At 45.0% G+C, this 27,469-nt stretch overlaps 1 protein-coding gene across 4 annotated transcripts; it reads left to right on the forward strand.

Annotated features, from left to right (window-relative positions):
* retreg3 (reticulophagy regulator family member 3) lies at positions 1-7,280 on the forward strand. Of its 4 annotated transcripts, none has more exons than XM_020050995.3 (10): positions 1-345; positions 1,692-1,969; positions 3,225-3,331; positions 3,708-3,738; positions 3,833-3,959; positions 4,170-4,254; positions 5,231-5,368; positions 6,159-6,238; positions 6,426-6,558; positions 6,648-7,280. In XM_020050995.3, the coding sequence occupies exons 2-10, from the start codon at positions 1,725-1,727 to the stop codon at positions 7,193-7,195; spliced, it is 1,494 nt and encodes a 497-aa protein (XP_019906554.2). In that variant the 5' UTR covers positions 1-345; positions 1,692-1,724; the 3' UTR covers positions 7,196-7,280. The 4 variants fall into 4 exon arrangements, with proteins under 4 accessions (XP_019906554.2, XP_010872855.2, XP_010872853.2 ...); XM_010874553.5 differs by lacking the exon at positions 1-345 and adding an exon at positions 892-1,088; XM_010874551.5 differs by lacking the exon at positions 1-345 and adding an exon at positions 892-1,110 and having other exon boundaries at positions 6,648-7,279.
* The last annotated feature ends 20,189 nt before the right edge of the window (positions 7,281-27,469 follow it).

Here is a 27,469-nt window from a genome sequence, read left to right on the forward strand (position 1 = left end):
TTGTTTATTCGACCTCCACACAACAACAAAAAAATAGGTCTGCTGCTTGTTGCTGTATGTCTCGCGCGGACAGCATTTGTTTTGGGCAGAGTTATAGTCATAGATATAAAGCATAGATGGGACTTACAGTTCAATCTCTCGTCCCAGTAGTTCCGCCATGTTACCTGGGACCAGTTCGGAAAAGTAAAGACATTTTACACTAGTCATTGTGGTGTTTGGTTCAGCAGCAATAACTTACTCCACAAAAAGGACAAATTATATGGAAGTAGGAACCATTTTTTATTGCATCAATAATAGTGTGGTTGTTTTTAATCAATGAACAAGAAAGCTAGCATAGCTATTTAGGTAAGTATTAAGAACCTTACAGAATCAGAATCATGTTTTGTTTTTTTAAATGATCTGCCTGGCTAGCTTGCCACATACACAATGAATCAATGTTGCACACAAGGTATGTCAAATAACGTTATTAATGTATATGATCAGCAAATGACAGTGTTGGTAGCCAAGCTACTACTATTTTTCTGCCCTTAATTACTATGCAACTGCTAGCCTACCAAAGTTAGTGACTAGAATAGTAATTTATACAATACAATTATGTATTTTGTATATACAAAATATACACATTATAATGTAAAGTCACAGTAAATTTTTATTGTAGGAGATCATTATACTTTGCACTGTATTTAAAGTATTCGGTATCTTCATACATTACATACCATAGCCATTTTGTATTCTTAATTTAATAAATTATTGAAAACTATTTCAAATGGATGTTTGTTAATAATATGTAAAGTACTGTCATTGCATGTATTATGCTATACATTCAAGTGGTTATTTATGAAATATTAAGGAAATGTATCAGTAAAAACTTAAAATGACATTTCCACTTTGTGTTTCTGCTGTAGCTGGTTTAGAACAGAATTGCTCCTTTATGTCATCCGCCTATCTAGTGGTGTTTATTTATCTATGGTTTTAATCCTCTCACTTTGCCTCTTCTCCGGTGCTGTAGGCCTTAAACAAAATAAGCTAGCGACTCACCGGGTGCAACGCCATATTGCCACGGAATATATTTTTGTAATAATGTCAAAGTAGGTGGCCAACATTTCTGATGTAAGCAATCTTATAAACGATTAATTGCAATGTTTTGTAGACATTGTTGGTAAAGATAGTTTGCATAAATCGTGCAGTTGCTAGTTAGCCCTGCGAAATCAGTTACGTTAGCTAATATAGCTACATTAGTGTACACTAGTAGTGTACAGTGACTAACTAAGTAGGTAGCTAGCAAGCTAACCCGTACCAGTTATTTAGCAGGTACGTCGTCGTTATATAAAAGTTTTTAAATACATATTTGGTTATACAGTTATTTGTATTGGGCTAGCAATTGAAACAAATTTAAATAAAGTTAGCTAACAACGTTACTAAGGACGTTAACTAGACATCTACACAATAGTGAATGAAAACGACATTTATTTTTCACCGTATTATCTAGCTAGCTACATTGATCGATTTAGGGGCTTTGACAGACAGCTTTGAGACAGTGAAACGAAAAGTACAACAGCAACCGGTCGTCGTCTTAGGGGATATGTATGCAGATATAATCTGTGTCGGGCTGGGAATTGGATACGACACTTAATACTGTACTGTTTGAGACAACACCATTGTCATTGATATTATACGGATGTGGTTTGCAGGGTTGGTTATTTAATCAACGTTTGACTATAGAGATGGCGCACACAGGAGGCATGGGAGATGCCCCGGGACAGTTTTCAGGAAATCAGGGGTCAAGTCTTGGCCTTCGAAGTCGACCAAGCTCCAGCGAAAGAGACGGTCAGGTCCGTCATGTCAAATCATTACTTCAAGAATCACTCAGTCCCTACGAGCCTGTGTTGACCTACCTACAATCCTTGCTGTTGTGGGAAAGGCCGTTTCAGAGTGTGCTACTGTACACAGTGGTGAACGTTGTGTTCTGGTAAGTTTCTGGCAGATAATTTAAACAGAATATAATCTATGGGGTGTGTGTGTGTGTGTCTTGCATAAAGCCGATACAAGTACCATGCTAATACATAGTTGTCTGTTTCATCACATTATTGTTAGATGGCTGAACGCCAGTGTTAATATTAGCTATGTGCCTTAGAACGCACTTGGTGTTTGACATTCACTTTCATTGAAGTATTTAGGTATGAACGTTTTTGAACATTACTTTAACAATTAGTGATGTAACAATTAGGAAAAGTAATTTAAGTTCACCATATAGTGAGTGTAGTTCAATGCATGTGCCCCATCCAAACATCCACAATGCCCCCCCCCTACTAAGGCCTTATTGTGTCCAATCAGGCCTTAGTGAGGAAGCCTGGTGTGGGCATGAGGCCTGGCTCAGGCATGTGGTCTGTATTTGATTAGACCACAACGTAATTCAGCCTCTCAGACTTTCTCTCCATTTACTTATTCCACATTACTTAACAGTGTATTAGGCTATATCTGTCCTGAGTAGTGCGGGTCATATGTGTTTTTGCGTGAGAATTGTGTAGTTCAGGTAAGCCTGTCGTAACTCCCAGTGCTGCCTTGTGGTTGTGGAGTTGGAGAACTCTGTTTAGATTGACATGCTGAATCCATGGACATCATTGCAAATGTGTGTGTCTTTAAACTGGGCGTCATGTTTTGTGTCCTTCTGAATATGCGGTCCATCTCTGTAGCTAGACAGCCATCCGACTCCTCACTCTGCTGTTGTAATGTGGCCACTTGCTGTCCGTCTGCCGTTAATGGGTTCACATGTAAGAGCAGTCATCGAGATATCGATTTTTAGCCTTGTCGTTTGTGTGGATGGCTCTGTCTTGAATGTTTATACTTATTTACAACAAATGGGTAGGCTTGCCGTTTTGTTATTATTTTTGTTATAAACACGTGTAGTCAGTCTGTCAGTCAGTCACCTTTGTCAGAAATCAATGCGCCACACAGAGTAATGAGGACCGGACTGCCACTTTCTCATGGAAACCTGAAACAAATGGAATCGTCAGCTGGGGGAGTTCTTTACATTTTACCACCTGCTAGTGTGTCTGATGGCCACCTTTTGTTGAAAGACATAATTTAAAATCACTTTTGTAATCTGTTAAAATATAGGGCAACAGTAGCCACTTGGACTGGACTCTCAGATGGGGAGGCATCATCCGATTCTCCAGTCCAGAGCATGAAGTCAGGCATTCACTGCTTTCTCTTCTCTGTTCTAGGTTCTTTGCCCTGACTTCGTTGCGCCTGCTCTTTTTGCTGTCTTCAGGCCTGATTGCTGTAATCTGCGGTGACACCTGGAAGAACAAGATCTGGCCTGAGATCAGAGGTGAGGGGGTTATTGTTCATTTTATGGGGGGGGCATTTGTGTCTCTGTGCCCGCAATGTCTCATGCCCCTTAGGTCTCAGTCTGTGCCAGCTGAATGCCTCTGACCAACTGGGTTAATTATGCCTGGCTTAGTTCTTAGATGCTGTCCCTTATTCTCCAGTGTCACGCCAACCTTGGAGTGAATGAAGCTTTGTGTGACGATGGAGGCACACTTAAATGCGCTTCACAGCCAGCCTACTATTCATTGAACCCTGTATAATTAATCAAAGCATGTGCATACCTGGTTTCCTTTACATGCTTGTGCTGTACCCTGTCTATGTTTAGTCACTGTGGAGATGCTGTGGGTAAATATGCATTTTTCTGTCTCTTTGCACAGTTAAGAGACCAGACGAATCTGAAAATGAAAGGTATGTCTTCAATGAAAGCATCACTCTCCTTATCGGGCCCTGCTGGTCACGTGGTGATGATGTCACTGACGTTATTGCGCTCTGGGTTCTGCAGCTGGGGCCTGGTGCAGCCTGGGGTGCTGAGTGTTCCGGAGCTGTGTCACCACATAGCTGAGGCCTGGGTCTCTGGAAAGGCCTTTACGTCCAGCATGGTGCACTTCAAAAGACACAACCCCGGCAAAGTGAGGCCTTTGCATTCCCCTTGTGAATGTATACAGTGTTTCCAGTACTATCCCAAACCCATCCGATGTGAGAGACAATGTGTTGGGATGGCCGAAGGGCATGCTGCGACCACACAACTTGTCGGTGTCTTGACCTGTTGAACTTTTAAGGAACTGCTTGTGTTTGAACCTGTGGAAGGTGACTGTTTGTGTCTGTTGGTTTCTCACCAGTTCTGCCTCCTGACCTGTGCTGCCTTCACCTGTCTGGCCATGGTGGGACGCTATATCCCTGGACTGGTGCTCTCTTACTCTGCTGGTGAGTACAGTGGGATAACACCAGCCACCAACCCAATTTCTGGTTTCCCCATTCAGTGCTTAATACTGGCAGGAGAAAACAGCCTGCCTGCCACTGTTAAAAATGCATGGTTGGTGAAACCAGATCTGTGGGACCCGAGCACCAGAGCTCGGTCTGTGAGGTGATTACCGCCTGACTGGGCTGAGAGGGAAGCTGGGGTGAGGGAGTGAAAGAGGAATGGAAGGAGCTACAGGAAGGAGGTCAGACATGCTAATCCTCACCACTAACCAATGTAGTGTGACTGATCTGAGTGCCAGGGAAGCCCTGTCTGGGCCCACTGATGTACAGTGCTACTAGAAAGTATTCAGGCCGCTTCATGTTCTCCACATTTTATTTTATAGACTTATTGCATTTAGTTGAGGCATACATCTGGGGAATGTTACAAAAATTCCATTAAGGAGCGCAGTGGACTCCCTCATTGTGAACCTGTATAAGTTGGTAATCACCAAGACTCTACCAGAGCTGGCTGTCCAGCGAAGTAACCGAGCAAGAAGTGTCTTTAACAGCGAGGTGAACATGTCTGCCCAAATCCATGTGTGCAATGCTACTAGTGGCGTACCCTGGAACATATTTCTGGAACCGTGTTTTCAGTTTGTCATTATGGGCAATTGTGTGTAGAGTAAAGTTTGTGTTCAAAATTAATATAACCAATTGCGATTTCAATCTATAACACAACCAAAATGCAAACAAAAGGTATCTGAATGCTTTCCCGAAGGCATTGTTCCTATCAATCCACCTGTCTATTGAATGAAGAGATTAGTTGTGCTCCAGCCAAAGGGTGTGACTGGGCACACAAGTAGCTCATAGGCTAGGGCCTTGTGTATACCAGAACCTAATATCACTGCCACCGTGTTTCTTTACTCACGCGCTATGATCTCTATCACTGTTATGCCCGGTTCTGTTTCCTCTAACATTACTCGATTGTCTCCTGTTCTAGTTCTGGCTATTCTGCTGGGTCCCCTGGCAGCGTACCACCGGGTGTGCCAGCATGTGTGTGTGAGGCTGGAGCCGGCCCTGCAGTGGCTTGACTTCAGCGTTCGCGGGTACATGATGTCAAAGCCCATCGATAACCAGTGTGAGTACAGTTTGCGGCTGTGCAAGCGTTGAACACAGACAGACTGTTAACGTGGACGAACCTAAACCAGCGTCTAGAGGGCTCTCTCACCAAGGGGACTGGGTATAGAGGGCTCTCTCACCAAGGGGACTGGGTATAGAGGGCTCTCTCACCAAGGGGACTGGGTATAGAGGGCTCTCTCACCAAGGGGACTGGGTATAGAGGGCTCTCTCACCAAGGGGACTGGGTATAGAGGGCTCTCTCACCAAGGGGACTGGGTATAGAGGGCTCTCTCACCAAGGGGACTGGGTATAGAGGGCTCTCTCACCAAGGGGACTGGGTATAGAGGGCTCTCTCACCAAGGGGACTGGGTATAGAGGGCTCTCTCACCAAGGGGACTGGGTATAGAGGGCTCTCTCACCAAGGGGACTGGGTATAGAGGGCTCTCTCACCAAGGGGACTGGGTATAGAGGGCTCTCTCACCAAGGGGACTGGGTATAGAGGGCTCTCTCACCAAGGGGACTGGGTATAGAGGGCTCTCTCACCAAGGGGACTGGGTATAGAGGGCTCTCTCACCAAGGGGACTGGGTATAGAGGGCTCTCTCACCAAGGGGACTGGGTATAGAGGGCTCTCTCACCAAGGGGACTGGGTATAGAGGGCTCTCTCACCAAGGGGACTGGGTATAGAGGGCTCTCTCACCAAGGGGACTGGGTATAGAGGGCTCTCTCACCAAGGGGACTGGGTATAGAGGGCTCTCTCACCAAGGGGACTGTGTATAGAGGGTAAGCCTGATCTGTGTTTGCTCTCCAGTCCTCCGTAAGCCAATCCAGGGTGCAGCCGCCGCTGATGCCAGTGACAGTGAGGAGGAGCTGGCTGCGTTCTGCCCAACGGTGAGCAGTTCAAGACACAACAAACAACCAGCCTTTCCCAACCTTTTCTGTTCCAGGGACCACCAGATGAATGCGTTGTTGTTATAAACCGAGTGCACTGTCAAAATGACTTAGAATGGTTATACTAACACCCGGAATACGTTGAAAACATTTGAAGATCACTCATCGTGAGTTTGTCCCATTTCAGTTTGACGACGCTGTTATGGCCAAGGAACTGGGACTGACGGACTCGGAGCACTCCGACACTGAGGTCTCCTACATGGACAACGGGACCTTCAACCTGTCCCGGGGCCACACTCCTCTCACAGAGGGCTCAGAAGGTAAGGGCCCTTCCCCGTGGCTCCCCGTGGCTCTCTCCGGGGCGCCCTGTTTCTCACGCCAGTGGTCTGTGTGTCTGAATGGTCCTCAGATCTCGACAGGCACAGTGACAACGAGGAGTCGTTCGCCCAGGACCTCAACGACTTCCCCTCCATCAACCCGGACGCCACCCTGATGGATGACGATGATGACTCGTGCATCGGCCTGCCGAGCCTGGGTCACCGGTCGGGGCAGTCCGCCGCCCGCACCACCTCCCAGCTGCTGGATGTGGACTCCCACCTGGACTCGGATCAGGATGACCTGGACGAGGATCTCTCCCTCGGCGGCCTCCCCCTCTCCTCTGACTTCCTGGGAGGCGAGCTGGCCGGGATCATCGCCAGCAACATGATTCAGGCGGCGCTTGCCGGGGCCATGCAGCCACACCCGCCCGCGGGCCGCAGGGAGAGGCCCCACAGAGGACGGGGATACGCCAAGCAGTCCAGCTCAGAGCTGGACACGGACATGGACGGGGAGGACTTTGAGATGCTGGACCAGTCGGAGCTGAACCAGATGGATCCCCTCGGGGGCGCTGGGAGACAGGGGGAGGGCCAGGGTGGGGGCTCCGGCTTCCTCTCTAACCTGCTGAGGAAACCACAGTGACACGCATCAGCCTGTGGATGACAAGCCGTGTGTGTGTGTGTGTGTGTGTGTGTGTGTGTGTGTGTGTGTGTGTGTGTGTGTGTGTGTGTGTGTGTGTGTGTGTGTGTGTGTGTGTGTGTGTGTGTGTGTGTGTGTGTGTGTGTGTGTGTGTGTGTGTGTGTGTGTGTGTGTGTGTGTGTGTGTGTGTGTGTGTGTGTGTGTGTGTGTGTGTGTGTGTGTGTGTGTGTGTGTGTGTGTGTGTGTGTGTGTGTGTGTGTGTGTGTGTGTGTGTGATTGGATTGTTTTGTGTGCGTCTGTGGGTGCGCAAATGAGATTAAGTCATTTAATTGTAGGATCCAACAGCCAGGCTCCTGATTGGCCTTAGTTGATAACACTGTGAAGTACTTCTATTTTGGAGGGGGTTGTTTGTTTTTCTATCTCACTTTTCAATAACTTAGTCTGTAGCTTGTATGATTAAGCCTCAGTCATCCAGAATCTTTTGTAGGCTAAGCAATAGGAAATGCAACATTATGAACCAGCATTATGGAACCACTTCCCTGTCCTCATCCAGTTTGGCCAGGAGTAATGAAGACTCTCAGTCAAACACTAGCTAGTAAACACATCTAGAAGGCTAGACAAACAGGGCTATTTTATATGGGACCAATTATGACATTCCTATTGATTGGTGAAGTTGTCTTCAATTTGCAATTTGAAAAAAAGTTTAAGCAATATATAAATTATACTCTCATTGAGTAAAAACCACTGTTTTCATTTTAAAACATGAATTCCTAAAATCAGTCCAGAACAGGCATACTTTTACAGATAATTCTTGTTTAAAACATGAATTTGAAGAAATTGGAAAGGCATGCGTTTTCTTGTCTCTGTTCTGGGTTCCCCCTGGTTCTTCCCCCATAAATGTCCCTTATCTGTGTTGGTTGTAGCTCTAGTAAATCAGTGAATGTATAGTTCTCCTGTGTTGTGCATGATTTGAATGAGCGGCCATTTATTTACTTTATCACAGGACGTTATTTCAGGAAGAGAGCCTGCTCATCATTTTCCTTCACCTGTGGCTTCTCAATTCCAGTGTTGATGTAGAATAGACACATGCTACTAATATACAAGAGAAGTGTCAACTCAATGCATGCGTCAGATTTATAAACGTGTCAAGAAGAATCATCAGGAAACATGTTTACATCAATGGGAACAAAATGCTGGTACAAAACTCTGCCTTGATATCCTTTAAAAGGTGTGAACATGTGAAGGAAAATAAGATATGCTTGTCTTTTTAAAACTAAGGTGCAGTAAATACAAGCATATTTTTGTGTGCAAATCAGTGATTTCTGTGGGATGGGAAAACAATGCTTCTTCTGCTTTTATGGCTTTTATATTATTTCTTGCTCATTGAAGCCATGCTGACCTGCATTTGGGTGTTTGCTGAAATATCAAAAACAATCAGAAAGTGTCCATGTGATTGTTTCCTCCATAATTATAGGGTGTACCCAGTTTTTTCTTTCTTTTCAGGATTCCCTCTGTTGAAAACCTTCTAAACTGTAGTTTTTGGCAAGCCTGAGGTATTTACAATGTTGCTGATGGAATTTTCAGATTTTCAGTCTCGTAAAGGTTTTCTTACATTTTGAGATTTCGTTGGTCCTCATGTTGACGGACACTAATAGCAGACCTAATGAAAAGTTTAGGATCATGTCTAGACATGGACAACTCTCTTATGCTTGCACATATTATGGCAGAACTAAACAGAAAATGTGCTTACTGCCCTGTTTAAATGAGTGAGGCCACTATGTGTTCGTATAATTTTATTTATATATATAACATTGCCCAATTATATTGTGTTGTATAGAAAATCAGAGCTCATTGAGATGGCTAAGAAAATGAATGGTCTGACGTTTTAAAGGTAAATTAAAAGGGTTCAGCACCACTTTAGTTTTAAGTTTGAATTACTCAGTGAAAATGGGCAATTCTTCCTTATAGTATTACCTTAAGTAAATATGTGCAGTATATTTTTCCTCAGTCATTGGATTTGAAATGTTTTGATGTGCAGTCGTATTAAAGATGAAGTCAGGATTAAATGTTTCTGTTTTATTTGAACAACTCCCAGCTTTTTCACTCTTGATGGTTACTGGCCTGGCTGTCTCTAAATAAGATGCTGTCAGTCAGATTAGGTAAATACATGAAAAGGTGAAAGGTGTTTGATTTAAACCAGCAATATCAGTGATGCTATGCTAGCCTAATGAATGATGTATGCCTTGGTGACTTTGCTAGAATGTTGTGTAGGACCTTTATCAGTACACAACACCCAATAAGCCTTGCATATCAAAATGCAAACAAATAGAATAGAATATAGCTTTATTGTCCATCCAGGATGGAATGTTTTCTTTGGCACCACCACACATTGATATCACAAGCACATACATTCTCACACATTAAAACTCCGTTCCTCAAAAAACATAAATATTGTTCAGTTAAAATCTAAAATTATAAATACATTAGACAAAACAATAATTCCATGCAGTTAAAACATGAAGGAAAAATATATGAATTCACTACCGACCAACTGCCATAGCCTGGATTGATAAAAAAAAGAAAAAAAAGAATAGCAGCTAAGAATGTTCGTTTAGATAGTTGAGATGTGTTCGGTAGTCCCACTGCACAAGTGGTAAATTAATGATTAAATAAGTTCTTGGCCATAGGCATTCTGTAGCGCCGTCCAGAGAGACGTTTTTTGAACTGTGGGTAAAGTGGATGGGAGGGGTCGTTATTGACAGCTGGTGCGTTTTTGTTGGTAGGCTTTTGTAAAAGGCTACTCAGCTGAGGTTGCGGGTGTCTAATTCTTTTTCCGTCTGTGCTGATTATTCAGTTCAGTCTGCTTTTGCCTTTGATGACCAGGATTCCACACCAGACAGCCATGTTGAAATTCCGGACGCTTTGCCTTTGATGATCAGCTCCATTGTCTTGTCCACATTGATGTGTAGGCTGTTTGACTGGCACCAATGTTGAATATTTCTAACCTGATTAAAACAGTTCCTATCTGATGTGGCATCTCTAAAAAAATTACCTGTATTCAGGGTAATGGTGAAAGGACACACCCCGGGTGTGCACCTGTATTCAGGGTAATGGTGAAAGGACACGCCCCGGGGGTGCACCTGTATTCAGGGTTATGGTGAGAGGACACACCCCTGGGGTGCACCTGTATTCAGGGTAATGGTGAAAGGACACGCCCCGGGGTGCACCTGTATTCAGGGTTATGGTGAGAGTACACACCCCTGGGGTGCACCTGTATTCAGGGTTAGTTCATCAGAGGGCACCATTCATAAGGACCCTCTATGGCCGTTCAGTTAAAAAGTTCCTGATCCAGCCTACTTGACTTCCATTGACAATCAGGCTCAACAGTTGTTTTAATAGTGTGTGTGTGTTTGTACTATATAAATAGTTGAAGTAAAATCAATAAATAGGATGCGTAAATATGATTTTGTTTGTTGGAGGTGACCAGCCGTCATGTTTACCAAAGTTGGAGTGGAATTCTCCGTCCTCTCTGTGCCTGGTAGGCAAACTGTAAGGGGTCTAGTTTATCTGCTATGCGCAGGGTAATGTGCTTACTGACAACTCCTTACATGCATTTTGCCAGCAGGAATGTGAGGGCTACAGGTTGGAAGTCATTTGTTGATTTTGACCCTGGCCTCTTAGGCACCACCTCCGGCAGAGATTTGACTGGATCCCGAGGGAGGCTGGAGATATTGAGTCCGAGTGGACCATGTTCTCCACCGCCATTGTCGAAGCGGCCGCTCGGAGCTGTGGCCGTAAGGTCTCCGGTGCCTGTCGAGGCGGCAATCCCCGAACCCGGTGGTGGACACCGGAAGTAAGGGATGCTGTCAAGCTGAAGAAGGAGTCCTATCAGGCCTGGTTGGCTTGTGGGACTCCTGAGGCAGCTGACGGGTACCGACAGGCCAAGCGGACTGCAGCCCGGGTGGTTGTGGAGGCAAAAACTCGGGCCTGGGAGGAGTTCGGTGAGGCCATGGAGAAGGACTATCGGCTGGCCTCGAAGAGATTCTGGCAAACCATCCGGCGCCTCAGGAGAGGGAAACAGTGCCCTACCAATGCTGTTTACAGTAGAGGTGGGCAGCTGTTGACCTCAACTGGGGATGTCGTCGGGCGGTGGAAGGAGTACTTCGAGGATCTCCTCAATCCCCCCGTCACGTCTTCCATTGAGGAAGCAGAGGATGAGGGCTCAGAGGTGGACTCGTCCATCACCCGGGCTGAAGTCACCGAGGTGGATAAGAAACTCCTTGGTGGCAAGGCACCGGGGGTGGATGAGATCCGCCCTGAGTACCTCAAGTCTCTGGATGTTGTGGGGCTGTCTTGGCTGACACGCCTGTGCAACATCGCGTGGCAATCGGGGACAGTTCCTCTGGGATGGCAGACCGGGGTGGTGGTCCCTCTTTTTAAGAAGGGGGACCGGAGGGTGTGTTCCAACTATAGGGGGATCACACTTCTCAGCCTCCCCGGGAAAGTCTATGCCAGGGTTCTGGAGAGGAGAATACGGCCAATAGTAGAACCTCGGATTCAGGAGGAACAGTGTGGTTTTCGTCCAGGCCGTGGAACACTGGACCAGCTCTATACCCTCTACAGGGTGATGGAGGGTTCATGGGAGTTTGCCCAACCAGTCCACATGTGTTTTGTGGATTTGGAGAAGGCATTCGACTGTGTCCCTCGCGGCATCCTGTCGAGAGTACTTCGGGAATATGGGGTCCTGGGTCCTTTGCTAAGGGCTGTCAGGTCCCTGTACGACCGAAGCAGGAGCTTGGTCCGCATTGCCGGCAGTAAGTCAGACTTGTTCCCTGTGCATGTTGGACTCCGGCAGGGCTGCCCTTTGTCACCGGTTCTGTTCGAAATTTTTATGGACAGAATTTCTAGGCGCAGCCAGGGGCCGGAGGGTGTCAGGTTTGGGGACCACACGATTTCTTCTCTGCTCTTTGCGGATGATGTTGTCGTGTTGGCCCCTTCAAGCCAGGACCTTCAGAATGCACTTGGACGGTTTGCAGCCGAGTGTGAAGCGGTGGGGATGAAAATCAGTACCTCCAAATCAGAGGCCATGGTCCTCAGTCGGAAAAGGGTGGCTTGCCCACTTCAGGTTGGTGGAGAGTGCCTGCCTCAAGTGGAGGAGTTTAAGTATCTAGGGGTCCTGTTCACGAGTGAGGGAAGGATGGAACGGGAGATTGACAGACGGATCGGTGCAGCTTCTGCAGTAATCCGGTCGATGTATCGGTCTGTCGTGGTGAAGAAAGAGCTGAGCCGCAAGGCGAAGCTCTCGATTTACCAGTCAATCTACGTTCCTACTCTCACCTATGGTCATGAGCTTTGGGTCATGACCGAAACGCCTCGGTGTCCCCCCGGAAGAGCTGGAGGAAGTGTCTGGGGAGAGGGAAGTCTGGGCATCCCTGCTTAGACTGCTGCCCCCGCGACCCGGCCCCGGATAAGCGGAAGATGATGCGATGCGATGCCTCTTAGGCACTGGTATGATGGTCAACACCTTCCAGGTGTTAGGCACTGTGCCAGTGCTGAGTAGCATTTGAAACAGTAATGAAAACACTCCTTTGAGCTGGTTGCTGCAGACCTTCAGTACTTTGCCTTGACAACCATACGGCCTTGGTGCTTTATATGTTTTGATGAGTGGCTGCCACTTCATACCCTGTTCTTTGTATAGGAGTGTATTTAGGAATGTTAACACACATTCATCTCTAAAATCGAAAATATCAAATCTTCCATTAAACTGATTGAGATCAATTACAAAGGATGCACCTTCTGCCTATTTCTTCCCATCATTGTGTTTAGTCCTTCCCAAGCTTGTTCCGGATTGGCTCTGCTCCGTCTTGTCCTTAAAATCCTTTTTTGCTTTCCACATTTTTGACCTGAATTAATTTCCTTGGTGTGTGTCCCTTTGGTTGTTGCTTGGAAATGTGGGTGGATTGATTTCCTGCCTGTTGGGCCTTGTCTGGGGCCTCCCCCAGATAGGGCCACAGTGTCACAGGACCCCCCTGTCTCAGCCCCAAGGTCTTATGCTGCTATATTATTGTGATGGGAGAGTAGGGTCAGTTCTCCCTCTCCACTATAAATCATTGTAGATCTAAGGAATGCATTTCCTAAATGTTCCCTGTCTCCTGCCGTTTTAAACTTAGGAGGACATGAGGTCCTGGCCCACACTTCAGGAGTACCAGGCTTGAAAGACCTGTTGCTGTCCCTGTCCAAAGTCCTCCTGGTTGTGTTGCTCAAAACCTTCCTTTTTGACTTTTTTGGAAAGGAAAGAAAAAGGTGCAGTGGTCTCTTAATTTTTTCCGTAGCTACATATATCCATTTATAAATATATAGGGTTATCCATCTCTGTGGCTGGTGCTAAGCAAATAGTTGAGTTTGTGTGGGACAAATGTATGCAACACCCAACGCAACACACGTTGTCCACAAGATGGAGCTTAGATCATTCCTGTTTCAAATGAGTAATGGGCAGTTAGGGGCATGGGAAAGTGCATAGCTGGATTGTCTTAAGTGGGTGTGTCAAGAAAATGTCTAAGGATCGTGAAGGATGATGTGTTACATGCATTCAGTATGTATACTGCTGGGATAGTCTGGGATGGTCGTGGCTAGAATGGATACAGCCAATATGGTTATACAGCTCCGGAAAACATTTAGACCACTGCAACTTTTTCTTTCCTTTCCAAAAAAGTTGAAGAGGGAAGTATTGAGTGAGGAACAGAAGCATTCAATTAGCAGTGGTCTCTTAATTTTAACCCTTCTTTTCCTCACTCAAAACCTTCCTTTTTTAAACTTTTTTTTTTTAATCATACAATGTGATTTTCTGGATTTTTGTTTTAGATTCCGTCTCTCACAGTTGAAGTGTACCTATGATAAAAAGTACAGACCTCTACATGCTTTGTAAGTAGGAAAACCTGCAAAATCGGCAGTGTATCAAATATTTGTTATGCCCACTGTAAGTGCTGTAGCAGTCACGCCGATATTGGCTACATACACGCCGCTCATGAAAATTTGATATCCACGCTAGCATCGCCCAGTCTGGCCTGCTTGTGTGCATGCTTGTGGCGTGCAGCAAGTTTTCATTGGGATAAGGCCCATGACAATGTTTTTTACGGAACAAAAGCAGAAATGCCATCAAGTGACTGTTGCCTAAAATGACATATGTCCTCTATGGGGTTAATAGACAGCAAAGATGTCAAGCTTTATATAGACTTTATCCAAACAAAATGTAGAATTTTATTATTAAGCCTTCTCAGTGATTGTACCCTATTGGTAACATATTCAGAAACTGCTAGACTAGTAACTACAGGGCCAGATTATGGACAGGACTAAAGAGGCCTCGGGCTACAAGGCACTCCAAGGACCCTAATGGTCAGAGGCCCCTGGGACAATCTTCGGTGAATACAAATTGTAGATATATTGACCGACAGTGCTTGAATATGGGGACACCTCAGCCCATTAAGTGCCCCCTGACTATTAGGGCTCCACCTCAACTCTTACCAGAGTCCCTCCACAACCTATACAGAGGCCTCTCGGTCCTGTCATAACCTAAAACAGGGCCTCTAACTACCAGCGTGTTAGATATTAGATCTATTTAATATTGTGTATTGAATATTATATGTACAGTAAATATATGTTAAATATTTTCATGAATCTGAGCCAATAATAATAATCAATAATATATGTTTATTATTATTATTGGTGTTTAGAGTTATTTTGTAGGTGTTGTAGTAGTTCTAAGCTATGATTGTGCTCTGCCTCACTCACTTTAGATAAAACAAAGCATTTGCTAAATGACTTAATCTGCATTTTCTTTATGTTTTACCAATTTCAGTGTTATTAACTTGATTCAAAAGTACATTATATCATTTTCACTACATTTAGGCTATAACAATGCTTGAGATTATTTTGATGTGAAATTTTACTGTAATCAATGTGAAAATCAAAGAGGACAAGGAGCAGTTTTACATGGGGGTCAATTTTACAATGTTGAATACGTTTGGCGGTGGGGTGACCTCCAACGACACTCGTGCCCAGGGTCCTCATAGAATGTGGATCTCTCCATGAGTAACTAATGTTCCTTTTCTAAAAATATATATTTGAATAAAAGTTAACATCAAATTACTTTATTTGTACATTTAGCCTAATAACAAAAAAAACTCTTTATCATGGTTAGGTAATATATGTCACATTATGACTCTATATCAAGAACAGATTGTTGCTTTTAGCTCTCCCGGTCTTGTGTCACACGGTTTTACAAAAACAACCAGCTGGATCAATATCTTTAAACAAAATCTTTAACCAATCACAGAGCACTAATGACTCCTCACTATCCCATGTCGGCTCACAGCCCCTCCCACTTCCTCCCGACACACTCATGTTAGAGACAATACAGCTAAGCAGTTAGCCATACTTGGTAACAAACTGGAAATAACCCTCAAATTAGACTTCAATGAAGAAAACACTGAACAGTGCCATATTACAAATATTCCTTTCTAAAGACTGTGGTTTAGCTCTTTTGCCTAGATGCAGGAAACTGATGTTAACTGTCAGATCGAAGAAACATTTGCCTCCTTATGATAAATGCACTTCTCTTTTTTCTTCCGTGCGTGTGGTTTTCTGTTGTGAGTACTTACTGATACTGTTGGTATCAGATACCTACTCACTCTGCGCATGTTGCTGACTCAGGATCCAGCAAAAGAGCCCGAGAACATCACGCTATCTCCATGTTTGACAGTTGGTGTCACACACTGAGGAACCACTGTTTCGTGCCCTCGATGGCAGACAGAAATCCACAGTCTGTTCCAACACGGCTTTCATACAGACACAGGGTTTGTGTGTAATCAACAAAAGTTGGGACACCTATAGGAATTGTTAGCATAAACTTTCAAGAATTAATTTACTTCCAAACTTCAAATGTGTTTTGTAACCTCTGGCATTTTACCGCTTTGTACCATTTCAGGTTATTCACTGGACTTTAATATCAATAAAAACTGGGAAAATAAGTGTGTCACTCCTAAGCAGTGCAGAAGGTTTCAAACTGTAAATGCAGAATAATTTGTGAGATTCTGTAGAGTATCTCACAAAAGTGAGTACACCCCTCACATTATTGTAAATATTTGATTATAACTTTTCATGTGACAACACTGAAGAAATGACACTTTGCTACAATGTAAAGTAGTGTGTGTACAGCTTGTTATAACAGTGAAAATGTGCTGTCCCCTCAAAACAACACAACACACAGCCATTAATGTCTAAGACGCTGGCAACAAAAGTGAGTACACCCCTAAGTGAAAATGTACAAATTGGGCTCAAAGTGTCAATATTTTGTGTGGCCACCATTTTTTCCCAGCACTGCCTTAACCCTCTTGGGCATGGAGTTCACCTGAGCTTCACAGGTTGCCACTGGAGTCCTCTTCCACTCCTCCATGATGACATCACGGAGCTGGTGGACGTTAGAGACCTTGTGCTCCTCCACCTTCCGTTGCCCCACAGATGCTCAATAGGGTTTAGGTCTGGAGACATGCTTGGCCAGTCCATCACCTTTACCCTCAGCTTCTTTAGCAAGGCAGTGGTTGTCTTGGAGGTGTGTTTGGGGTCGTTATCATGTTGGAATACTGCCCTGTGTCCCAGTCTCCGAAAGGAGGGGATCATGCTCTGCTTCAGTATGTCACAGTACATGTTGGCACTCGCATAACCATGCTTGACTGTAGGCAAGACACGCTTGTCTTTGTACTCCTCACCTGGTTGCCGCCACACACGCTTGACACCATCTGAACCAAATACGTTTATCTTGGTCTCATCAGACCACAGGACATGGTTCCAGTAATCCATGTCCTTAGTCTGCTTGTCTTCAGCAAACTGTTTGCGGGCTAACTTGTGCATCATCTTTAGAAGAGGCTTCCTTCTGGGACGACAGCCATGCAGACCAATTTGATGCAGTGTGTGGCGTATGGTCTGAGCACTGACAGGCTGAACCCCCACCCCTTCAACCTCTGCAGCAATGCTGGCAGCATCATACGTTTATTTCCCAAAGACAACCTCTGGATATGACGCTGAGCACGTGCACTCAACTTCTTTGGTCGACCATGGCGAGGCCTGTTCTGAGTGGAACCTGTCCTGTTAAACTGTTGTATGCTCTTGGCCACCGGGCTGCAGCTCAGTTTCAGGGTCTTGGCAATCTTCTTATAGCCTAGGCCATCTTTATGTAGAGCAACAATAATTTTTTTCAGATCCTCAGAGTTTTTTGCCATGTTGAACTTCCAGTGACCAGTATGAGGGATTGAGAAAGCGATAACACCAAATTTAACACACCTGCTCCCCATTCACACCTGAGACCTTGTAACACTAACGAGTCACATGACACTGGGGAGGGAAAATGGCTAATTGGGCCCAATTTGGAAATGTTCACTTAGGGGTGTACTCACTTTTGTTGCCAGCGGTTTAGACATTAATGGCTTATTTTGAGGGGACAGCAAATTTACACTTTTATATAAGCTGTACACTCACTACTTTACATTGTAGCAAAGTGTCATTTCTTCAGTGTCACATGAAAATATATAATTAAATATTTGCATAAATGTGAAGGGTGTACACACTTTCGTGAGATACTGTATGTACTAATTGCCCAACTTGACTATGATTGTGCATCGCACAACCACATCTCAGTGTGGTAGTGAAGCAAGCTTTTCTTAGCATGCAACAAAATACACGAGGCATACTGGTTCTCTTTCCGTCAACACACTAATTTAGGGAAGTTGATTGTGAGATATTACCTGTATATTTCATGTGATGCATTTAGCTCAAGCGATGACACCTTTTATAATATGTTTAAAAAAACATATAGAATGTGTTTTTCTTTCAGGTGTCTGATGTATTTTTAAAGCTGCAGTTGTTTTTGTGTAAGCATTTTAATCCACCACATGTTGCACACAAATGTGTTTAATAGCAGATGCTTCCACATAAACAGCATATCTCATCAGCGTTGCGTGAATGACGCATCTTCTTCAGTAGTGCATGGTTTTTCTTAAAACTTGACCTTGCAGTGGGATATCACTAGAATTTTTTGGCTCAACATTTGTGTTCAAACTTTGCTACTGTTTTCCTTCAATATTTTCAGAGAGCACACCCCTGCTCTGTCTGCTGTGGGAATTGATCAGTATTTGATCTAGAGTTTTATTACGCAAAGTGGAAAAACAGATTGCAAGTATGCTGGCATTCAGTGCCTGGCTGCACTTCATACAAATAATCACTGCTTTGGGATTTGAATTTTACTGGTCAGATGATCTAACCAATCTGGTTTCTCAGTGAGCTACGTCTTCTCTTGACCCTTCTTTTTGTTCCCAATCTTGACTCAACCAACGCCCAGAAGACTCAGATCTACATTAGTAACCAATAACACAACTTTCTGGCTATTACAATATCATTGTCAAAGTTTCATGAAGTGTACAAAACAGAGGCATTGCTAGGATCACAATACATGTTGCTAGGATTGCAATACATTCGCGGACAGAAGGTACAGGGTTTCGATGTACATGCTAGCGACCTACACGTCTACACTATCATAATGCGCAATCGGAATTATAGATGAATAGACCAGGGGCTATTTTTTTATTATTATATTTTGGTCAATTTGAGATCGGGGGCTATTCACACAAGATCTGTGGTTTTGGCCCCGGACGCCCAGGCCTAACGACGCCACAGGTACAGAAATAACCAACCGCTGATCCCCACCAGAGTGGCGTAGGCTACCTTGTTTTCTATCATTTCTTTGTGTTCTAGGCTTACAGGGAATTCTCTAAATGTTTCAGTGCAAGGAATATATTCTGCTCCAAACAATTAAGGGAACACGTAATCATCACAGTATATACGCGTGCACACCGTCCGCTCTTCTTCTTTTTCTTCTTCTTCTTCTCTTAAATGAATGGCTGATCGCATCCATTGAAGAGTCCGCTCACAGCCTGCCTTTCCTATATCCTCCCTCTCAGACCTGTAGCCCTGAGAAACCGACATACAGTCTTAGCTACCATCCCACTCCCCTTTCTGCCCCCCATGAACCCCTCTACATCCCACTTCCTCCCCTCCCCTCTAACCTTCTCATACAACCTCTCCCTCTCAACATCATACTGTTCAATACATCAACACATGTTCAACCGTTTCCTCCACTCAACACCCATCACACAGCCCTGTTTCATGCTTACCTATCACCTTCAATGACGCGTTCAGTCCTGTATGCCCTAACCGTAGTCAACACCACATCACCTCTTCTCTCCTACACCCCATATTCCTCACCTCGACCCTCACTGTCCGCTGGACCCCATAACACCCTCTCCCCTTCCTCTGCCAACAGTCAACACCTACCCCCTTTATCAACATTTAAATTTTCCCCCGCCCTAACGGTACCTGTACACCCACTCTCTCCTTCCTACACACGCTCCTAGCCAACCTTCTCAGCCCCTTCGTTACCCTCCACACCAACATGAGCCGGCACCCAGCAGAACCCGAACCACCACACCCATCCTCTCCAATCCCAACCACAACACCATCATCTCCACCAACAGGTCACCTCTGTCTGATCTGTCTGTAAGCTGCCTAACACCGCCGCTGAGTCAGAACACACCACCACTCTCCAGGGTCTCACCTCCTCCACCCACCTCAACCCAAGAATCATCCCCACCATCTCTGCCATATACGTAGACAGACACCTGGTCTGTCAGTCTCAAGGCCATCCCTACACTAAATAATGGCACATACACCCCCAAAACAACCCTTCCACTCTCCGGCTCCTTTGACCCATCTGTATATATCTGGAGAAACGTGTAGTACCCCTCACCAACACACCTTTCCACACATGGATCCATGCACCCCTCATCCCACTCCTTCCTTCCCACTAACAAACTGACATCCACCTCTGGCTTTGGAAACAACCAATGCGGAACAGTACCCAGTGCGAATGTAGGCCCCACTTCCCTCTCACTTAACCCATACTCCTCCACCAACTTCCCAATCACCCACACAATCAATCAATCAATCAATCAAATGTATTTATAAAGCCCTTTTTACAACAGCAGTTGTCACAAAGTGCTTTACAGAGACACCCGGCCTTAAACCCCAAGGAGCAAACAACAGTAGTGTTGGATTTCAGTGGCTAGGAAAAACTCCCTAAGAAGGCCGAATTTTAGGAAGAAACCTAGAGAGGACCCAGGCTCAGAGGGGTGACCAGTCCTCTTCTGGCTGTACCGGGTGAGATATTAAGAGTCCAATTAAAATAATAAATACATTTCTCTGGGCTAAATCCAGAGTCTATTTCATTCTAGACTAGGTCAAAAGTATGATCAGGTGGACAAGGACAGGGACAGCAACAGGCTCCCCAAACCAGGTACTCCGCAGGTGTGGACCAGGACCTCATCTCCTCCTAAGATTTAAAACTGGAGGAGACTGAGAAAAGTTAGAAAGTGCATTCCTCATATCCCCCAGCACCATAATATAGCAGCGTAACACTTTGGAACTGAGAAGGGGGGGTCCGGCGACACTATGGCCCTACCCGGGGGGAGGCCCCGGACAGGGCCCAACGTGGACACACAGCCGTAACGTGGTCGTCTGGACCACATCTAGACATTTCAACACTGATTTAGCTGCATACCCATACACAAAACACCCATAGTCTAAAATGGACCTAATCAGTGTCTGATACATGCACACCAAAGTACGTCTATCCACTCCCCAATCATACCCTACCACTGCCCGCATAAGGTTCATAGCCCTTTGACATCTCACAGCAATATACTGCACGTGGGTCCTCCAAGTCAACTTCTCATCAAACCACATCCCAACGTACTTGAATTCTGACACCCTCACCAATTCCTGCCCATGTAGACACAATCTCACCCCTTCAACCTTTCTCCAAGAATACAACATAAAACACGACTTGGCCACTGACATTCTGCACCCCCAAGTCAATGACCACACCTCCACCCCTATAACTGCTTCCTGCATTTTCTTCATTACCCAGTCCACATTCCATCCTCTTTTCCACATTGCCCCATCATCTGCATACAAAGCCACCCCCATCCTTGGACCCACTGCCCCAAACATGTCATCGATCATCACCACAAACAACGCTGGGCTGACCACACTCCCCTGGGGTGTACCATTAGCAACCTCAAACTTCCTGGACAGGACCTCCCCCACCTTCACCCGGAACACCCTTCAGAACAAAAAACTCAAAATCCAGTTATACAGCCTACTGCACCCAACCTCCTCAACTTAATCAACAGCCCCTCTCTCCACATGGTGTCATATACCTTCTCCACATCAAAATACGCCACACACATCACTTCCCTCAACGTCAGTGCTTTTGCTATCTCAGTGCTAACCGTGACCAATGCATCTGCAGTCGACCAACCCCTCCTGAACCCACTCTGTGCATCACTCACCAAACCCATCTTCTCCAGAAGAAACTCCAGACTAGCCACCACCATCTTCTCCATCAGTTTACCCAGGTTGGACGTCAATGCTATGGGTCTGTAACTCGTCGCCTTCGTAGGTTCCTTACCTGGTTTCAAAAGCGGTAACACCACTGCTATTTTCCACCTAGCCGGAACAGTCCCAGACCTCCACACCTTGTTATACAGCTCCAACACTGCTCGTCTCACACAATCTGACGCTTTTTCAACCATCACATAGCATATCCAGTTTTCTCCCGGGGCCGTCTTCCTACACCCCTCCAAACGCCCCACCTAGAACATTTGCTTTATCCAGATTTGCGACCGCATGAACACCACCTTCCACCAACACTGGAATCCCCCCGTGTCCTTCCCCAACATCTTCTTAAACATCCTCCACACCCTACTCAGATCTGTCCCACCCAACAGTACTCACGCCACGCCTCCCTTTTAGCTGTTTTAACTGACCTCCTTGCCACCGCTCGTTTCCTTTGACAAACCCTAAACTTAACTTCAGTCAGACCCTTCTTCAGGACTCTCAGTGCAACCTCCCTCTCCACCACTCCTTTTGTGCATTCATCCGTCCACCACGGCACCACCCTCCTTTGACCACCAATTTTGGACACCGGTATCACAAGCACCGCAGCCGCCAATATCCTAGCCGTCACCCTCTCTGCACACACATCTACAAACTCCTCCCCTACCACAACGTCCCCCAATCCTCCACACATCTTTGAGTCACCACTCTACCTTGTCTACATACCCCAAACCCTAATTTACAAACAACTGGGTAATGATCACTACCTACTGTAGTCTCCCGATGCACCTCCCACTCATACCGTCTTGCCAGCACAGCAGACACCAGCGTCAGATCCAGAAATGATTCTGAACCCCTTACAACATCAATCCTAGTACCCCTCTCATCATTCAAGCACACCAGGCCACGACACCCCATAAATTTCTCCACCGTTCCCCCATTGCCATCTGTCCGCACACTCCCCCACACTTCGTTATGTGCATTCAAATCCCACACCCACACACTCTGACACCATTACCTCCACCCTTCTGTAGTTTACACCAACTTTAACAAATGTAGCACAGTTCCCACCCACACCCTCCACTCTGTCACACCTAACTGACATGAAGGATCACAAATTCCAACACGGGCTCAAGCCACGTCAGGTACCACATCCATACTATACAAACACGTCTTAAATTCCTGCCCATTAGCCACCAAACCCCTTGCATTCCATTGAAGCACCACCAACACCATCCTAAGCCTGCACACTCACCCCCCCTTCACTTTTTGTCCCTTTCAACACCTCATGAATCATTGCCCCGTTAACTTCAGAAATACACAGAAACTCCCTAGCAACACGTACACCACAGATGAACGCCAAGAAGCCAATCCACTACCAACGTATCTTTACCCACCACACATTTATGCTTACACGTCTCTGAAAACACTACCTGACACCTCTCCACCATCACTTCTGACAACAACCCTGCACTGTGTTCCTTCTCCCCACTCCCACCTGACCACATCCCACCCACACTCACCTGACCCCATCCCACCCACTCTCACCTGACCCCATCCCACCCACTCTCACCTGACCCCATCCCACCCACTCTCACCTGACCCCATCCCACCCACTCTCACCTGACCCCATCCCACCCACTCTCACATGACCCCATCCCACCCACACTCACTTGACCCCATCCCACCCACTCTCACCTGACCCCATCCCACCCACACTCACCTGACCCCATCCCACCCACACTCACCTGACCCCATCCCACCCACACTCACCTGACCCCATCCCACCCACACTCACCTGACCCCATCCCACCCACTCTCACCTGACCCCATCCCACCCACTCTCCGGACTGCTTCGGCATACGTGACCTTGTTCATGATTCTATACCGCTCAACCTCTGCTGCCTGCATCTGCACCCTACACCCACCAAATGCAGCTCTGTGTTCCCCACCGCAGTTACAGCACTTCAACTTATCCACTTCACACTTGCCATACTCATGTGGACCCCCGCATCTTGCACACCTACCTTTCCCTCTACACACAGCTGCTACATGTCCCATACGCTAACACTTGAAACACCACAGCGGCGGCGGTACATATTCCCTTACATAGTACCTTATGAATCCCACCTGCACCCTACTCGGTAACGGACCTCCAAATTCCAACAACACCGTTGGGCACACCTGCTCACTCCCCCCCATCTCTTCTGTTCATCCGCCTCGCCTTCACCACTATACCTCCCGACACACTCTGAAGCTCTTCCATTGTCAGTTCTTCTGGCACTCCCGTAATCACCCCTCTCTTTTTCCCTGTACTTCCGGGCACCTGACACTTCACTGGTCCACCATTTAACACATCCATACTCAACAATCCATCCCTTTGCGCTTCATCAGTCACGACAATAAGTACCTTACTAAAACGTAAACACCTTGCACCTATCACCCGCCCAACCTCCACCTTAATCGCTTTGATCAAAGTTACAGGGTTCATCATATTTCCGGTCGGTTCCGTAAACACTACCACTACTTTATACCCCACTTCCACACATCCCCCTCCCTCCCCTCTCACATCCTTACTTTCCTCCCCACCTGAGTTGGATTCTCCATCCTCCTTCCCCTGAACTAATTTCCTAATCTTTTTCCTGGCACCCCCGGTATAAGACCATCCCTCCTGTCTCCCATCCACATCAACAATGTCCACTCCACTCCTGTCTGAACTCCTCGCCATGCCGGCCTCATTCACGGTACAGCTGTCCCTTGCGCTCGTTGTGGTTGGAGCTGTTGCAGTAAAGCTATCACGTCTCAATCAGATTCAGCAATGCCACGTCCTAGGAGAGCCTACCTGCTCATCTATCCACCGTCTGCTCGCAAAAGCTACAAAGAGGCATTCATTCATTTCCAACGAGAGCCAGCGAATCGCGGCAACAGCGGGCGGAGCTGCTCTCGGAGACCAAGTCCCAATCCCAATGTCCCCCCTAAACCCTAAGCCCTGAACCCTCACAGACTTAACTGACATCACCTGGGAAGTGATTGAGTGCAAGAGACCGCAAGGGCTAAAAATTCTAGAAATAGTAATGGGACAGCACTTTGCGACTTTATTAAGTTACCTTGACGACGCTGAAACATGTTGCACATTATTGTGGATTTGTGACTTTTTATTTTACGTTTTTTACTATCTTCGCGGTATAAGGCACTTAATAGACCGACTGCCTGATTTATATGTCTTGCAGACTCTTGCCCTACAGAGTGGACAAGAGGTATTTGTCAATAACAATCTATATTTGTCAATAATCAATGTACTATTTTTGGTCAAAACTAAAATTAAATAAATTGTTGAATATACTAGGTGTTTAATAAGGTGATTACATTCCTCAGCTTTCATGTGTTCCACACTGTAAGAAAACTGTAATTTTCAGGCAGCTGGGGTGCCGGGAAAATACAGTTAAAAAACAGATTTATGTTATGAAACTACATAGCGTAAAATTACATTATCTGTAGAAATACAGAAATGTACTTTACTCCAAATAGAGTATATTGATGTAATTTTGCAGCAAGAATCTATTTTTCCTCCAAATTCTCTCTTTTTTTCTGTCATCAATAGCTTTTAAAAATGTTTGTTCTTCAAGTTTTATGCACTTACACATGAACTATTAGTATTGTGATGACTCGTGCCTTACCAGCCTCTACAAAATAAAACATTTTGGCAGAAAAATGCAAGAACCAGAACTCCCAATGAATTTCATACAAAGCAGCAAATCACATCAAATAGAATCGTCTTCTTTTCTATGGTTGGCACACAAACACAACCACAATCCCCCAAAAACATTCCAAAGGGTAACACTGTACATAAAGAACAAGATAGCAAAAAAAAACTAAGCTCTTTCACCTTCATATCAATTAAAACAAACATAAACATTAACAAAATTAACTGCCACAAAGCATGCTGGGATATCAATAATAAAATAGAAATACTCCATATTTATACAGGTTTCTTTTGTAAACTGCAAATGTGGAAAAACTGATCATTCCTGATAACAGACTTTTCCAGTTATTTTACAGGACAAATGTTAAATGATGGTTTGAATGTGTAATTTAAAACATAATTTTACTGTAATTCTGAAATACAAAGAATTACATGTACAAAAAAAGTAAATTACTGTAAAATAAATGAAAACAACTACTAATAACCTTTCACCCGATGTGAATAATAGACCCTTCCCAACCATGCTTGGAAGAGCAAAAATCTGTCTATCAGACATGATGAAACCGTTGAGGCTTCGTTTTAACTTGATCTTCGTTTTAAAGTGGAAAATGTAATGCAACATTTATAGTGTACAAGTAAGAAAATCCTCAACTGCAACTGTTTGTTTCCCATGCCCTCGCTGGTATTGTGACACCATGGGCTCTGGTAGACGTGTATCTGTGTGAGTGTGTGTGTGAGAGAGAGAGAGACAGTAGGTAAGAGGCTGTGGGATGCAGGGAGATTAGGCCTCAAGTTATCTGAAAACCAAAGGTACTGCCTCAACAACATTATGGTTTTGTTCTGCCAAATCACACATAGAGCTTTGGATATTAGCTAATAAAAAAGGGTCAGCAGTAGCCTTCTCTGTAAAACAGTGTGAAGTCAACTTCCATGGGTTATAATGGGAAGAGGAGGACTAATCAGGACACGTTTTTGTGTGGCACATTTATTTAACATGCACAGGACCTATAAAACATGGCACCAGGTGTCCAGGAGCGCGGGGCTAATAGACTGCTAATGGAACTAGGTGTAGTAAATGTTTGCATGTTTTCAGTAGTGAAATGTTTAGTATGACATAATTACAGTTTCTGTGCTTCAGCACGTTAATGCATTCTCTGTGATTCATGACATTATTTGTTTGGAAAACATTTTGGCTGGTAAAAACAAAATCCATGCGGCTGGTAAATAATTGTATCTAAAAATATAATTGTATCCCTTAGCTGTAAGCATATAACCTAGCCATCCATACACTGTGATCTTGACAAGAAAAACCAACTGAAGTGGGGTGTTTCTATTGTATACAATTCAACCAATCCAATAAATGTTGAGGGGTTTCTACAGAGCGTGGCCTTGTAAGTGGAAACCCATCAGAGAAGTAATATCTACTGGAATCTACAGGTGTCAGGTTAATATTTTGAACACTGGAATACGGAACGAGCAATGACAAAATCTTAATGATATCACACAAAAACTTAATACATTAACATAAAAAATAAACACTTAAGATGCCATAATCCTCATCCTTTTTTTTTAGGAGGCAACTTATAGGGTCAGTTGGGGCCTATAAGCTCATTTCACAATGTCCTGTCACTGTCCCCTTAGGTTTCTTAATATGTCGGTTATTACCTAATCTGTCATGGTCATGCTACACAAATATAAACTGTAACGTAGATCTGTCATGAAATAATCTGTAATTAAATAATGGTGCGAAAATCCTCAATACGTAGTTGTTTGCATGTTTCCAATGACGGAAGTTTTCTGCTCCCAGTGACTGGAATGAGTTACAAAAGATCTTTAAGCTCAACCCACTTTCCTCTCTTAAAAAAGCGTAAGACAACAGCTGTGGCAGGATCATGTCTTTACGTGTCCAGCTGTGTTTGTTAATGTGTATTTATACAAATTTGTTTCAACTTACATTATTTATGATGTTTTGTGTATTCCCTTGTCTTGCATTTAAATTCCTTTGGCCAGGTTGTCCTGCCTTCAATTCTGGGATTACCAAAACTAGTGATATCCTTATTGCTCAACACATC

Source organism: Esox lucius, chromosome 11 (genome assembly GCF_011004845.1).
Source record: "Esox lucius isolate fEsoLuc1 chromosome 11, fEsoLuc1.pri, whole genome shotgun sequence".
Taxonomy (NCBI): Eukaryota; Metazoa; Chordata; class Actinopteri; order Esociformes; family Esocidae; genus Esox; species Esox lucius.